Source organism: Pectinophora gossypiella, chromosome 2, assembly GCF_024362695.1.
Source record: "Pectinophora gossypiella chromosome 2, ilPecGoss1.1, whole genome shotgun sequence".
In the NCBI taxonomy this organism is placed as follows: domain Eukaryota; kingdom Metazoa; phylum Arthropoda; class Insecta; order Lepidoptera; family Gelechiidae; genus Pectinophora; species Pectinophora gossypiella.
This window is the reverse complement of record NC_065405.1, coordinates 16,722,314-16,739,366: the sequence shown is the minus strand read 5'-3', so window position 1 is coordinate 16,739,366 and position 17,053 is coordinate 16,722,314. Positions and strand designations below refer to the sequence as shown.

The 17,053-nt window shown below is 38.1% G+C and overlaps 2 protein-coding genes across 2 annotated transcripts; one reads left to right on the top strand and one right to left on the bottom strand.

Moving 5' to 3' along the window:
• Positions 1 to 6,743: 6,743 nt before the first annotated feature.
• On the bottom strand, positions 6,744 to 7,349 carry LOC126375775 (uncharacterized). Its single transcript, XM_050022865.1, has one exon. The coding sequence runs from the start codon at positions 7,347 to 7,349 to the stop codon at positions 6,744 to 6,746; it is 606 nt and encodes a 201-aa protein (XP_049878822.1).
• Positions 7,350 to 14,714: 7,365 nt separating this feature from the next.
• On the top strand, positions 14,715 to 16,834 carry LOC126375769 (uncharacterized). The gene is made up of 2 exons (XM_050022859.1): positions 14,715 to 14,832; positions 16,512 to 16,834. Exons 1-2 carry the CDS (start codon positions 14,715 to 14,717, stop codon positions 16,832 to 16,834), a joined length of 441 nt encoding a protein of 146 aa, XP_049878816.1.
• The last annotated feature ends 219 nt before the right edge of the window (positions 16,835 to 17,053 follow it).

The window sequence follows — 17,053 nt, the reverse complement described above, 5'->3', positions numbered from 1 at the left end:
GTGTTGTTTGATTCTTGTCGTTATCTTAATGGTATCAGTAATTAGGTAACAGACCTTTCGATAACCTAACTAGTTAGTACCTAAGTAGCATTGCAAAAACAATCAATTATTTAACATTCTAGTCCATTCTAAGCGCTTACAGCAGAGTAAAAAATCCTGAATGATATCGGCCCATCCAGTGAGTGGCGAGTCACCACCTGGTCATTGTATCTTTAATGTTAACATTGGTGGAGCAGGCGCCATAGACACCCATAGCCCCAGTATCCGGTCCACTTACCCCCAACCCAATAGCCCAGTTCCCTTTGTTCCCATAATCTGCAATAGTCCTACACGAACCGGGGATTGTCTTTGGGTGGACTCCCATAGTTCATACAGGGATAATCGCCGGTAGGTGTCACACCACATTTAGATTAAAATGTCTGAAGGGGCCTCTACGTGTTGGCTTCGGCCCCACGCACGCCTTCCAAAAGTCCGGGACTCCATAGGCCCGAGATATGGAAACGACATACAAATAATATAATAATAATAGTAGGGTATAATAATGTAATAGAGTATAAGTTGGTAGTTGACCGAGTCTTTTTTCATCAATGTACATGAACATGCTTAAAAATAATCTGTAATCCATTTTTCAATATCTCATCAAAACGCCGGAAATATTAAAAGTTAAAGTTAGTGGTGGGGAATGCTTTGTCCCGTTCTAGCAACACGGCTGATTATAACTGGTTTGGCAATAAGTACATGTAACATCACGCATTCCTATTGCTATTTCTTTCTAACACCTAAATTTCGGATGGCAACTATTTCATTTTTCAACGAATTTTTTCACGTGTCTATCAATTTCTGTTTATTTTGGAACTACAGTAAGAAACGTATTATGTTTTTATTCTTTCCGATAACTTTTGCAAATGCGATTCAGCTGAGTGTCTTCTCCACTCTACTACATGCATAAACTCACGCCTATTTCCCATCGGGGTGAGCAGACTGTGGAATTCCATTTGCTTCAATCGCGACACACTATGACTTGTAAAGTTTTATGTACCTAACCGAACGAATATAGTATTATTCCTTACCTTAGTTCTTTTGTTTTTTTTTTTGACGTGACTTATTGTAGATTTGTCGCAAATGAAATTAACTACTTGGCCGGTGTCCGTAGTTCAGTCAGACAATGGCCCCGATTCCTGCAGACATCTTTTAATTTTACTTTAAGTTATACCTGTCATTTTCTTATCCGCCGAAAAGGAAAGGGACGGATGATTGACAGCTCTTAATTTTAGGAAGAATGAGTAAATAAATGAATAACCCGGGCGAATTTTTAGACGGTTGTTTTAGATTTGTGCTTAAAATTGACGTGTGTTCCATAAATTTTATGCTTGTCGATTACCCGTCCCTTTCCTTTTCGGCGGATAAGAAAATGACAGATATAACCTAAAATAAAATTAGATGGTGTTTACAGGAATTAGCACCAATGTAACGCCGTGTCTGACTGCCATGTTAGACATAATCTGCGGAAGTGTCATGTCATTTGACAATTAATATCTACCTTAATGAGAGGCGACAGCTTGCAAGCGTCGCTAATCACCGCACTCTATGCCTCAGTGATCAATTACGTAGTTAATTGGCTCTATGACATAGATAATAGAAAAAAAAAACATATTTTTCTTCATTAATGTCAAATTTCGCGGGAAAACGGACACGTGACATTTTCTCCAGTGACGTCACTTTTTTTTTTTTTTGTTTTCCCCGAAGGTTAAGGCAAAGGGAACTATGCCCATACAGCCATGTCTGACGTATTTTTTTTCTTGATGATTAATGAAATGATGAAAGGTGATGATGATGAAACCTAAGCCCCCACCCTCGGAGTAGACTCCTACTCCGAACCCCAAACGAATTAACTCAAAAGTCCGCATAAACTTTTGAGTTATGAAGCGGCTTCCCGGCACGAAGCGAAAATAGGCAGATACACTTTGTTCATTGAATACTCCAATATAATAACACTCGCGAATGTCTTCCGACTAACTTAATGCGATCATTAACCACAAAACACCACTTGGTATTAATTATTTAGATTACTCAATGAAGAAAGCAACTGTCCCGTTCCCGTTTCCCGCCGAAAAGTCCCCAGTGACGTCACATTTCAATAAACAAAGAACCTGACTGACTTGAAACCTGACAGATAGATTTTATTTTGTGATATGTGACGTCACACGAAGCTCAATCATGGCCGCCCGTGTTTCGGGTCTTGTAATACACAGATAAAAAAATCGCATTCCTATATTGTAGAAATAAAATAAAATCAAATCAAATCAATTTATTTGCGAGAACACATAGATACAATAAAGGTGGTAAAATACTAAATAAATACTTAAAAAAGTCTTAATAAAAAACTATTGGATAATTATCATTAAATGATAAACTACCATATCCGACATATTATCATAATTTATTGTAACAACTGTCAAGTAGCCAATTATACTACATAATTCGTCGCTGACGTCGCAAACAGACGTATCTCAAATTATTGATTTGCATCTTATGATATTGTCAATAAGACAAATTATTTTAGCACGAAATTGCAGATACGTTTTTTTTTTTTTTTATTTATTTATTTATCATAGATACAATTTAATGCTACATTTTAAATAGTTAACATCGGAAAACCCTAAAAGGGTTTGTCCCGACATTAATCCCACATATTATTATACTAGTACATCTTATACTAAAGACAAGTACAATCAAATTGCGACACCCAACGAAGTCTGTTTCCGTCTGTTTGCGACGTCAGCGACGAATTATTCGAAATTACAACGTAATGGCAGAAGCATAAATTATATAAAAACAATTGGAACACATTATGTAATTATTATGTTGCTACATATAGGTATAGCTTCTCTTTATTTATATCATAATAATAGTGGGTGGAAGATGTAATTGTGCCTGGGCGTAATAAAAAAGATCGTCATTTATACCCAAAAACAACCTTAAAAGATGCATATGTCTGATATCCATGAAATTAGAAGGTTAAACGAAGGCAACTCTGAATGTGGAAGACCTCCGTGGTTCAGTGGTCGAGCGTTGGGCTCACGATCCGGAGGTCTTAGGTTCGTTTCCTGGTGGGTACATATCACAAAAATTACTTTGTGGTACCTAGTTTGGTTAGGATATTATAGGCTGATCACCTGATTGTCCGAAAGTAAGATGATCTGTGGACCAACGGCTTTACGTGACTTCCGAAGCACGGATCCTTGCTGTCAGGTTTACTACTGAGCCGCCAAAGACTCCTGACACCGTTTATATAACGGCTGTATAATTACTTAAGTAAAAACTGCATATCGTACCCTCAAAAGCATACATCTTCTTACTTTTGGACAATCGGTTGATCAGCTTGCATTGTTCTAACCAAACTCCCTGGCATTACCTCGTTTCTCACAGGGTCCGCTTACCTATCCTGAAGATTGGACAGGTCCGGTTTTTTACAGAACCGATTGACTGTCTGACCTTCCGACCCGCGAAAGGAGAACCAGCGCAATACAGGTTAGGTGACATACCTCCGAAAATTGATTAAAACAACATCAAGAGTCTGTTATACCCTTGACAGTAAATACAGGCCAAAATATATTAAGTATACTAGTGGTCTGGCGAGCTGGTTTGAGAACAACTGACGTCGTTACCGCTAGGTTTGATGTCAAAGTACGCCAACCTCTAGAGATTTCGATGTTGCAGCTTTGAGCACGCTACCTGAGCATCGACAAAGATGCACCAAATGCTCATCCGCTGAAACTAAATGTGTCATGCTAAGTCCCTTGGATGCATGACTGAGGATAAAGTCTTTTGAGTATATACCCTTCTCATTACGAGTCTCTCCGTGGGAATCAAGGAAACGTGGAAGATACTTGAAGGCTGGAGTGGAACATGTTCGACGGCAAAAATTCGGTCCTTATTCAGGATCCCTCGCGGAGGGTACCTGGCTTTGACTCCAAACGAAAAATCTGGACCAGACTGCACCGGTGTAGGACCAACCATGGAAAATCAAACCATCACCTACATAAATGGGGCTTAAAGGAGTCGCCATACCGTGAATGTAGTCACCCGGATTAATTTTATTTTTGTCTGTAAGGAGCTGTACTATACATCAAAACTCACGCGACGTGAAGGGAAAATAAAGCGAACGCAAACAGTTGACAAACGCGAAGCCTCTCTCTCACTATCAAGAGACTCACCACCGTCGCTGTGGTCGACTTGCCACCTAACTCTATACCTACTGGGCTGTATACCCACAGGCGTTTGATAAATACCCGAAATCTGCATTCGTTTTGTAAAACAACTTTATAGACGCAAAATAATACCACATAATTTATTCCTGATCAAACAAACGTCATGTCCCTATACTGAGCGCAGAGAACTACTATCCAATTTATCCTAGAAAATAATACCAGCTTTAAACATTTAGAAATGCGGAATGAACAATGCTCTGCTAGCTTTGTAATCTCTGGGGCCTGACAACTTTGTAGTCCCTAGTTCTGTACGTGCTTTGACGTCAGACGGCGAACCTGACGGTAACGAGCGGTAATGTCGTCCACCGTTCTTCTACCAGCGTAACAGAAACTGATAGAGGGACTTTCCAGGCTTCATTCCCCAAATATACTACAGATGGCGCTTAAGTTATACCTGTCATTTTCTTATCCGTTGAAAAAGAAAGGGACGGGTAATCGACAGGCATAAAATTTATGGAATACACATAAATTTTAAGCAGAAATTTAAAACAACCGTCTAAAAATTTCACATCGGCCAATAGCCCGACAGAATTAAATAGACAGCACGTCAAACGGATTCCATGCCAGCGAGATGCCTATTTCATTCGCACGGGTTATTCATTCATTTTAAAATTAACTTGTTGACAATCATCCTTCCCTTTCCTTTTCGGCGGATAAGAAAATGACAGGTATAACTTAAAATAAAATTAGGAGGTGTCTGCGGGAATCGGGGCCATTTACTTACCTATTTTCTCATTACTCGGGTACTTATATAATGATTCAAAAATACAATGTAATGGCAGAAGCACATATAAAAATAATTGTTGCTTGATATTTGGATCACGTTATGAATAGAATTGTGTAGCTACCTATATTGCTTTTCTTTATTCTGATCAGAATAATAATGGGTGGAATATGTAATTTTACCTGGGCGTAATCATTTATACCCAAAAACAAAGATAATAGATGCATATGTCTGTTATCCATGAAATTAGAAGGTTAACCGAAGCAAAATCTTTACAGTGCCATTTATTTATGATAAAATAAATTTTAAATGAAACTACATTTTTAAAGAAAAAAAAATACCTATAGGCTAAGGCCCTGCGCAGACGACAGACTATCCATGACGCACTTTTTAGTCTGTGAAAATATAACCACATATAACCTATGCAATTATATGCAGTAACGCGCCGGACTTTTTGCGCGTCGTGTGCGTTACTGCATATAATTGCATAGGTTATATTTTCACAGACTAAAAAGTGCGTCACGGATAGTCTGTCGTCTGCGCAGGGCCTAAAAGTAACTTTAACGGACGTTATCTATTTATTATAAAAGCCGTAGCCCAGTTGGTAGAACGCTTGCTTCTCACTTTGAGGTCGCAGGTTCGAATCCAGCACAGGCCTTAATGAATGTCGAATTTGTTTTCGCATTCATGTTTGGATCATAAATGATTATCACGTGCTCAGTGGTGAAGGAAAACATCGTGAGGAGACATATTCCCGAGAAATGCATTTTCGGAGGTAATATGACCTAACCTGTATTGGGCTGGTTTTCCCTTCGCGGGTTGGAAGGTCAGACAGGCAGTCGCTTCTGTAAAAAACGGGACCTGTCAAATCGTCAGGTTAGGTAAGCGGACCCTGTGAGAAACGGGATAATACTAGGAAGATCATGGGATGGGTGGTTCATCCATCTCAAAATGAATATAAATACCCGCACCTCACCGAGCTCTCTGTGAGACCCAGTCAGATATGAGACCCAGTGAAAAAGGGATAATGCTAGGAAGATGATGATCTATTTATTATAAAAGCTAATGATGACCGACACGTGACACTGGCTGACAGACTGTCTGACTCACTCATCACAAAATATCAGAAACTACAAGCGCTAGAAGTCCCAAATTTTGCATGGGCGTTCCTTTAAGAACTTAGGTGCTCACTAAGACGGGACAAGGCAGCAAAGTTTGTATGAAACTTCTGTTTTAATAGTAGGGTTTCATGCGAAGTCGCGGGTATCAGCTAGTGCAATATAATGTACCTATGTATGATGGTTGTTCCGACGTAAAAGGGTTCTTGAAGGAAACAACTGCGATGCTTTCTATCTTCTTTAATTCAATTTTGGAACATTATTTGATATTCTACATTGTCTTTGCCCTGACGATGATAATAATAATTATTGGCAGTATTAAAATAATTATTAATTTCAACATTTTGAACACGAAGATAACGCCTGCAGTAAATTTTATAACGATTTCATAATTGAGCAATTGCCTTAAAATTATTGAAAGGCGCGAAAAATGGGTAAACTGAAGCGTGGATTAAAGAATAATACTACGACATGATGATGACCTAGGCACACTTTATGACATGTAATACTTATTCTTAGTACACATCTATTAAAAAGAAAAAAATACAAAATAAACGCAACGTTTATTGAAAAGTTATTTTACAGAAAACAAGTTAATTTCGTTTGAAAGACATATTACTAATGTCCATACTAATCGGGAAAGATCATTCTTTCAGGATTATATGTAGCTGTGGTGGTTGTTAGTGTTGTTTCAGTAGTTGTTGGTGTTGTGTCAGTGGTTGTTGTGGTGAAGTCATTATCATCATCCATCATTCTGTTTGGAGCAACTACAGCCTTCTTTCCAAAAATTTGGTTAATAATATCCTCGTCTATACCAATCTCCTCTTTCTCTTCTCTTTTGGGCACTTTTATCTCTTGCTCATCAACACCAAAGTCTGCCTCACAAGTTTTCCTGGCTTCTTTGTTGAATATGAATTTATACGGTATTGCAATTTCTAACTTACCGTTCTTCGCGAACCAACGGGCTTTCTTTGTGTTTAGGAAGTTCGGCAGAATTCTGATGTCGTAGAATATACTGTCGTCTGATTGAAATCTGGGGTCGATGTCAGGCATGTCTGCGTAGATGAACACCACGCGATGCTTGATGGTAACAGTTATGTATTCCGGGTCGTTGTCTTTTATAGGAATGATCAATTTGTAGTTATCAGTTCCATATATTTCTGTAGCTTCGTTTCGGGCGTATTTTTGACATTGTTTTAGTGTGTTATTGTCATCTGCAATTACTTTGTTAGCCATATTTATAAAAACATCTCGTACCTTGTCATCAGCAGGTTCCTTATTTGGGTCTATTTCCTCCCTTCCAATATTGTTTGAATCGTCTTTATCAGGGTTGTTATTTTGCCATTTATTCTTTCTCCAATTAGAATTTGCGTTTTTTTTGTGCCAGCCCTTTTTTAGTTCAACTAAACTTATTAAAGCGATGAAAATTGTAACCCACAACACTGTTTTCATTGTCACTGATCACCAAGACTGGCTCATCGATACTGTTCGGATATATTCAGTCCAAAACAACTAAATAGAAATCAAATTAACAATCAATTTAGTAATGAACATTTACCTCCGTAACCGCTGCCTACAGTTAACGATATTATGGTATAAATGATGTCTGTTAACTATGTTTTTATTACCATTCATTAAGCGTTATGAAGAAAGATAATATGTTTACACATTAAAAGTATCTATCGGTGCTAAAGACGAAAAGTAGAAAAAGCGAAAAGTTGTTTATTTTCAATGTAGAATCTTTAGCTAACATCTATATAATTATTCTCTCGTGTGGATCGTGAGACCAGTGACCATAATCAAGCCTACAAACACACAAACAACATGACAAACAAAACCAAAGATTTATTGAAAATCAAGATTTTACCCTTTGCCCAATGCTTCTACAGTGTAATGAAAAAATTGGAAAAAAAGTCTCTAGAATGTTATTCTTCCTTAAAGTTCTGACAGTACCTATCAAAGAAGTAACTATTTCGAAAAATCTTCCTATACTTACTATTAGTCTCCACTCCTCAAACAGCATACATAAGTATAGTAGCGGCATGTAAGTAGATATATCACGGAAAATTGGAAAAAAAAACTTTGAATATACTTTTTCTGAAATTCCTTACTCCTCTCATCAAACGACAAAACTAACTAGGTTTATACCACCAATCAACATTTTTTTTTGCAAAATACATTTCTAAAATTACCCTATTCCCAGAATTCGTTACATCAATTTAGTAGTTACTTAGAAAAATCTTCGCACTCGACAAAAAATCACTTACCTACTTAATCTTATCGACAGGAGTAATTTATCTCGGAGGGATCAAATCAGCTCATGCATCGACAATACAACCAAATAGACGCATAATGGCCCCGATTCCTGCAGACACATCCTAATTTTATTTTAAGTTATACCTGTCATTTCTTATCTGTCGAAAAGGAAAAGGACGGATGATTGACTACTGTAAATTTTAAAATAAATTAATAACCCGGGCGAATAAAATAGGCGTCTCGCTAGTGATGTCAACTTAATTCTGTCGTGTTATTAGCCAATATATAAAGGACCATGACCATAACTGTATGAGACCCGACCCCCCTTCCAACAGATTATTTATTACGTAAAGTGTTTTCATTAGTATTTTTTAAAAGATTACCAATTAGTTTTAACTTCAAAGTCCATGGGGTTTAGAAATAAAATAAAAAAAGGTTTGTCGAAAAATGTTGACAATGCTGTAAGTACCAGGAAGTACCCAAAATCATACTAAAATACCGGATTCTGACTAAACCCTGCGTATTTCGAGAAAGTCGCTATAGAACAAGAATATCAACTCGCTAAGACGCTTCAAATGAGATATGTCTGGAATCTGTTGGTAGAGGGGGACATTTTGACTCATCATCCTTTGGAAGGGTTTTTAAAATTCCTGCCTAAAATTGACGAGTGTTCCATAAATTTTATGCCTGTCGATTATCCGTCCCTTTCCTTTTCGACGCATAAGAAAATGACATGTATAAATTAAAATAAAATTAGATGGTGTGTACAGGAATCAGCAGCATTGTCGCATAAAGATTTTGCATAACAACAACATATCACCACGCCCCTATATAACAACTAACAACAACAACTAACATACTGTTCTATCTGCTGAGGTAGGTAATATAATCTTCTCAGATGACGCCCTGAGCCGAGGTTCGCGCCGAACTGGGCATCCTCAGGCCTGTTGTTTTAAATTTTGTACCGGGGGAGAGCGCTCAGCGCAATGCTGACTCCGTTACCTTTTCACTGTTATGCCAAGACTTGTTCTTAATTCTATTTCTGTATCAAATTCAAAAAATTCAAAAATATTTATTTTTCAAAATTGGCTTACAAAGTTAGCGCTTTTTGAACGTCAAACATAATTAAATTACATATTATGTAACTAGCTGTAAAACTACTACCACATCGGAATCTGTAACGCTGAGGGAAAGACGTGGCCAGAAAACCTCCCAGCACAGGGCCCTAGTCCTACTGCTTCATGTTTTCCTTTCTTTTCTTTTTTTTTAATCCAGTTTGTATTACATAATTTATATACCATTGTATTGGTATTCCAATTACAGTCGGTGGAAGGAAAGTGAAAAATAAAGAGTTTATGTGACTTTATCACAGAAACAGTGTTTCATGAGCTCCCTGACAGAAGCAGGCCTGTCCACATACGCAGCACCCGATCACGAGTTGACGCGAAAGCCAGCCATCGCTCCCTTCGCACATTTTTGAGGGAAAGGTGCGACCCGACTTCCGGACGCCACCGCGTACACGAACATTTCGAGGCGAGCATGCACCACTTATATAAAGAAGCTCAAAAATCCTCCGCCTGGATATAAAAAAAAAGTACTCTACTGTTCAAATATCATCAAGTGTTTCACAATCCTTTTTAATCCACTTACAAAGTTATTTCAAATTCAGTATTTTAGGGCCAAGTTTTTATTGCAAACATTCTTGTCTTTCTTGTGTTGAGCTGAAGTAATCCATTTAATATTATTATCTTTAAGATAGTCTCCTACTTTATAATAAGCTTTACTGGTTAAAGTAGTTTTTATAACATTCTTAAACATGTTTCCCGAAAGGCCTAGTACATCTTCTGGTATCTTATTATAGTATCGCACACACAGCGCTACAAATGATGTGCTAATTTTGGATAGTCTGGAACTAGGAACTGCTAATTTGTTCTTATTCCTTAGGTTGTATTTGTGCTTATCACAGTTTCTTAAATATAAGTGTAAATTTTTCCTCACATACATAATGTTCATATATATGTATTGACAAGGTACAGTCATAATGGAAATCTCTTTAAAAAATTCTCTGAGAGAATCGCGGCATCTCAGTTTGTAGATAGATCTGATTGCCCTTTTTTGTAGAATGAAAACGGTTTCAATATCAGCTGCTCTACCCCAAAGCAAAATACCATACGACATAATACTATGGAAGTAGCTAAAATATACCAATCTTGCAGTCGTCACGTCAGTCAGTTCTCTAATCCTTTTGACTGCAAATGCAGCTGAGCTAAGTCTACCTGATAATGATTTAATATGTATGTCCCATTTGAGTCTATCATCAATATTTAATCCCAGAAAACTGTATTTTTAACAAAGTCTAGTTTCTGGTTATTTAGTAGTATATCACAATCAGCAGAATTTACGTTAGGTAAACTGAATTTAATACATTTTGTTTTCTTTCCATTCAAAACTAGGTTATTTATTGTAAACCAGTGGTGGATCTGGCAAAGGGCGTGATTTATATGGTCATTGTTGGGCTTTCGTCTGTCTGTTTTAAAAATAAGGGAAGTATCGTCCGCAAAAAGTACGATATTTGACAAGTTCTGACCCTCCACCATGTGGGCCAAGTCATTAACATAAACTAAAAACAAAAATGGCCCGAGAATGGAGCCCTGCGGAACACCTATCTTGACTTCAGAGCCGAAAGATTCTGTATTATTTATTTGAACCTTTTGTGATCTACCAGACAAATAAGATCGCATAAATTCCAATTCTTTACTTTTAATACCGTAGTGTTCTAATTTGAGAAGCAAAGTTTCATGATCCACACAGTCAAAAGCTTTTGAGAGGTCGCAAAAAAAAAAGTAGAAAAAAAAAAGTAGTTATTTGTGATTGCTCTGTATATAATGTGTCACAAGATGAATACATATTTTTCTCTCTTTCTCTCTCCCTATTTCTCCAGCCAAGTAGTTAATGTCAAATAATAAAAAAAATAATATCAAATCTACAAAAAGTCAGGTCAACAAAGTAGGTACTACTATTTTATAACTATCTGACTCACTTAAGATCCTAAAGATGATACGTTGTCAGGCGACATCTTATGTCTGACTAATATGTCAGATGTGTAGGCGGAACCCTTACGTCTGTTATTAGGAGTCTAGAGGTTATATCGTCGATGGCCCATGTCTCCGTTAGGGATATTAGCACTCATCAAGCTAATAGCGTGTATTGACAATGATTGCTCCATCCATCAGGGATAAATTTGCCTCTAATGTGCTAATAGTATAGCCAATAAGATTTAGTACTTTTGTCTGTGAGATAAGATTGCAAGTTCGTTGATGAGGCGAATTTAATAAATATTATTCTAGTACAAATATATAAATAGTATTGTAGCCGTGGTAGCTCAGTCGGTAGAACGCTTGACTTTCAATTTGAGGTCGCAAGTTCCATTCCCAGCATAGGTCTAAACCAATGATTTTTGAATTCATGTTTGGTTCATAAATTATTATCACGTGCTCAGCGGTAAAGTAAAACATCTTAAGGAAAACCACATTCTCGAGAAATGTATTTCGGAAGTATGTGACGCTCTTGTAGGTGTAGCATTCTCCGTGCTACTTTTTAGGGAAAAATAGGGCAGTGGTTTCCCTCTTGCCTTGCGCCCCGCAATGCTCTCTGACGCGATCGGGATGGCGCCTAGAGTAGTCTATTTCAAAGCCGTACTAGGACTCCTGTCCTCCGCCTCTGAATAGTACTGACTGTTACTGCAGCCCTCTGTCAGGTTCCAGGACAGTCCCTGTGACTTGCCTCTTCCGCCCTGCATTGCCGTACCGATGCCTCCCATCTCCGCCTCTGCAACCGTTGAGGTTTTCACCCGAATCCCTGGGCAAGGGTTCTGGGTTGGGTGGGTTGGAGTGTAAAAAGAACATAATTGAATACATTTATCATTAGAAGTAAGGTACAAGGTAGGTAACTAGTGTCTGAACTAGGCTGAGCCTGTGTTTCAGTTCACCACGTTGGTCTATCAGAAGAGCTCAGCGAGGTGTGAGTGCTTAGTTCATCTTGTGATGGATGTACCTCTGATTACCCCTATTGAGATGCAGTAGTGAACTTATGTTAGGTCTGTATAAGAAAGTCAAAGGATTTTCCGCTCTGAAGATTTTGAAAAACATAAAAAGAAAAACTAGATAAACAAGCTTTACAAAACCGAAATCTTTTTAAAATCGTTCTCTTAGGAAAAAGGGTGTTCGGATTACGATTTTGTTTTTTTTTTCTACTTGATCCATTAAGATGGGATCCTTTCAGATGCGATTTGCTTGATACTTACCACGATTGGGTTCTAGAAAATGTTTGAAGACTTATAAAATACGAATACCGACGACCGAGAAGGTAACACGGGTCAAATCTTTACAATACAATACAATACAAAAACTCTTTATTGCACTTAAATCACATAAAAAAAATAGCTAATATCTTTGTTTTTTTTTTTACATATTTCCTCGCCTTATGGCACCCAGAGGCTAATCTACAATAAATGACGTCAAAAAAAGACATAAAAAAACAGGAGATTACCATAATAATTAGGTTTGCTCGGATTGAAGAGATGATTTTTGCAGACAGCCTCTAAAGTATATATCTACTTTATAATGATGTGTTTATGCGTAAGATTACATTGGCAACGCATAATAAATGTCTATAATGATCGAATATATCCCATACCTACATTACTACATACTCGTAAATCTGGGGTGGACAGAACAGCGAACAGGCTTTTATGACATGAATGAATAGGTAATATATTTATTGCCCGCGGCTTTGCACGCGTTAAATTCCGGGTAACACGGTTCTTCTTTCCTAATGTACCAATTTGCAGCTTCCTACCTTGAAAATGCGGAAAGTCCCATATTAAATTTCACCCCCTCTTTGAAGGGGGTTGCGGGCAGATTTGCAAAAAAAAATATGTAAGATTTTATGACACAAATAGTCCGCATACCAATTTTATCTTTCTACAAACGCTCCTTACAAACTTCCACCCCCCATTTTAGGGAAGTAGGGGGTTATAAAGAGACAAAAAGTAGCCTATGTCACTCTCCATCTCTTTAACTCATCATCAGCCCATTAACGTCCCCACTGCTGGGGCACGGGCCTTCCCTATGGATGGATAGGGAGATCGGGCCTTAAACCATCACACGGGCCCAGTGCGGATTGATGGTTATTAACGACTGCTAATGCAGCCGGGACCAACGAGTTAACGTGCCTTCCGAAGCACGGAGGAGCTCGAGATGAAAACTTTTTTTTGTGGTCACCCATCCTATGACCGGCCTTTGCGAAAGTTGCTTAACTTTCACAATCGCAGACCGAGCGCGTTTACCGCAGCGCCACCGAGCTCCTCCATCCTTTAACTCCATCTTTTTAACTATATCCACTTAAAAAATCACGTAAATTCATCACTCCACATTGCCGTGAAAGACGGACAAACAAACAGACATGCACTTTCCTATTTATAATATTAGTATGGATAAAACATCTTTTTTTTGACGAGTGAGCAGCTTGACATTATTAATACTTTCCGAATTTGAAACCATGTCACATTAACTTTTTTGACAAATTAAACCGTAAGTCTCATTAAATGTCAAATATGGTAGTGCGACAGGGTTCTACGATGGGTACATGATAATGCCCATGACTTTACACCCAGTCCTCGCTAACTATTTATAAGTCCCATGAAATAGGGGGCGAGCCCATTTTATTCCTTATTCTATTGCCACTATTGCCATTAACCGGGTACCAATCCCAAAAATACGATATTAATTATCTATGTGCATAATTCTCTTTGTCATGTAGGCAATTCGTTTCCTTTTACAAAGTAGCTGTCAACGAACAGAAACGCCCGTTATACAATATTTCACAATTTCCAAATATTAGTTATGGAATTCCAGCTACACGCTAAAAATGCAAATGGCTTTCTTTCGAAGTTGGTGAAATTCTAACAACAATATCAATGAGTGTAAGTAAGTAAATGCGAACGCGACTGTAACAAAAGAACCGAATAAACGTTTCCTAACACGTCCATTAGTCACAGAAATGGAAAACGCAACGCCAATTTGCTTTAAAACGCTGAAAACAAAGGTAACTTTCTTCCTACAACGAATTTACACAAGGGACATTGAAAACCAACCTTATTTATTGGCGGGAACCGAGGCAGAACAGACTTGTGTGCAAAAGCAGTCGCCAAAAAAACATAATTTTATAAAAAAATATAACTGTCAAAAACCGCGCGAATGCAAATCATTTGTTTTCCACTTTATATTTTTTAAAAGTTTAAAAATTCGTTTCATCGTTTTAGCAGCTTAACTAAAGTTATTGAAAATGATAAAAGTTATAACAGTTTTAATGGTTTTGGTGGCATGTTCCTATTGCGAAGATAACGAGGTGATACTCGAGGAAGCGAGAGCTAAGAAAAAGAAAAATGCTTTCAAACTTTGGGGTGAGTATATTTTTGCTTGGAATAATTTTAGTAGCGTAGCCTAAGCAATATGATAGATACGACACTTATTTAAACTGTGGTAAAACTTGATTGGCGTTGACGATAGATGTAATGAGAGAACCGTGGTGATACCCTATTAATGGAGATTAAATAATGGAGATTTCAGTGTTTGAAAAAACGCCTGACTCTCACGTTTTCGAATTTGATTCAAATTCATGTTTAGACAATAAATTTTGAGGAAACCCAAATTCTAGAAATGCATTTCGAAAATATGTAACCTACCTGTATTGGGCTGGGGTTCTCTTCGTGTGTTGGAAGGTCCGACAGGCAGTCGCTTCTGCAAAAGACCAGCCGTGTCGAATCTGCAGGTTAGGTAAGCTGACCTAGTGAAAACGGGATAATGCTAGGGAGATGATGGTGACAGGTTATGATATCCATTAAAGGTCACAATTCCTCTTGTCGGTTTTTACGACATGCCCGGCTGGTTGGAGTGTCGGTTAATACTACATGCCCTGGAAGATAAGTATCTAAAAGCGTTCTATGTTTTTATCACTCCCAATCCAGCATAGAGTACCTACTAAAGTCGTTGTTGAACCTAGGTATTATCTGTACAGTACAAATTATTTCTACACGGCTTCACATGTCTCCTGTAGTTAGACAAACCTACAATTTCGAACACTACATCGCTTATTTTGGTGTTTTTTAGAGCAATGCGTAACTGTCGCGGTAGTCCCTTTGTATTCGAATCACATCAAAATTATAATGAGTACGTAAGTCACCATTGTTTGTCTAATGTGATTATTTGTATAATTTAGAGAGAACTTATAATTTCGGTTGTAGTCAGTTTGGAGATAATTTTTGTCTGTTTTTGTGCATTCAGGCGTTAGGCTCAGCCACACCCCGGACACTTCATACAAAACACCTCGTTTTACACAGACACTACACATTGACGTTATCATACATATGTATCTGTGTGTGTGTGTGTGTGTGTGTGTGTGTGTGTGCGTGTGTCTGTGCGTGTGTGACACTTTCACCACATACGATTGAAGACTAATGTAAGACTGAGAAGGAGAGGTAAGCGATGAGTGGATCGCTCGTTGTTATAATAAATATAAATACTTATACTACTACATAAACTATGGAAGACCGTACCTAGTACTTTATAGTAAGAACGATATGGCTGAACCATAGAATAAGGAATAATACTACGTGTAGAACGGCAACTCTTCACTCTTCACCAGCGGCTGAGCTAGGTTTACCTCAACCTAGCTAGGTTTACCTCCCGGTCTTACTTTAGTCTTCATTCGTATAGGCATCAAACGTCACACACACAGTAGCGGGGCGCGGTTGGGCGCCGGATAAAAGGGGCGCAGCCTACAAAATAGATGCTAAAAATAGAGCTGATAGAAAGGCCAGAGAAGTAAAATTTTATAATTATGTTTTTTATTTTTCATTTTATTATTATGCTTTCTCTTTTTTCGTATGGGTTTGAAATGCAGTTGGAGGGCGCCGTAGAAAACTCGCCCGGGGCGCTGGTAGAGTTAAAACCGGCACTGCACACACACAAAATGCGCGTGTACGATAATGTAATATGTAGTATCAATGTAAAACCAGGGTCCGGAGTGTGCTACCAGTCCAGAGATGGTATCTAAACTAAACCCACTTTTATTTCTTTCCAGCCATGATCCTCCTGTTCGCGTTCTCAAAGATAGCGATCTTCAAAGTGGCATCATTCATGTTCTTCTTCATGATATTCCAAAAGTTCTTCTACTTCGCCGGATTGATGCTTAATTTCTTCATGAAGCAACAACTTGGGAAACCCTCGCCGACGCCCCCAACTATGTATGGTCCACCGGCAGAGTACAACACTGTTGGTTACAGCTATGGACCTCCAGAGCCCAGTAATGTGGAGAGTGTATATCCAGGGACGGAATACGGTTTACCAGGTCTGACTGACATTGGAGGGACCTTCAATAACTGGTTGTTTAATAAGAATGCCTAATAATTATTCTAGAAGTTAAGTTTGTTAATAAATTATTTATTTATTTATCGATTGTTTTGTTGTTCATTTAAGACGACCTGCAACCACGCTCAAATCGGTTCACGGTTCGATTCCCGTTAATTACATCCTAGGCTGAGCACCCGATTGTCCGAAAGTAAGGTGACCCGTGAAAGGCACGTCAAGCCGTTGGTCCCAGTTACTACTTACTGATGTAAGTAT

What these genes read in the sequence shown, in the direction of transcription:
- LOC126375775 (XM_050022865.1), bottom strand. Translation starts at nt 7,349, where the DNA reads ATGGCTAACAAAGTAATTGCAGATGACAATAACACACTAAAACAATGT.
- LOC126375769 (XM_050022859.1), top strand. Translation starts at nt 14,715, where the DNA reads ATGATAAAAGTTATAACAGTTTTAATGGTTTTGGTGGCATGTTCCTAT. An exon ending in AAATGCTTTCAAACTTTGGG is followed by an intron (nt 14,833 to 16,511) that starts GTGAGTATATTT and finishes ATTTCTTTCCAG; the next exon opens with CCATGATCCTCCTGTTCGCG.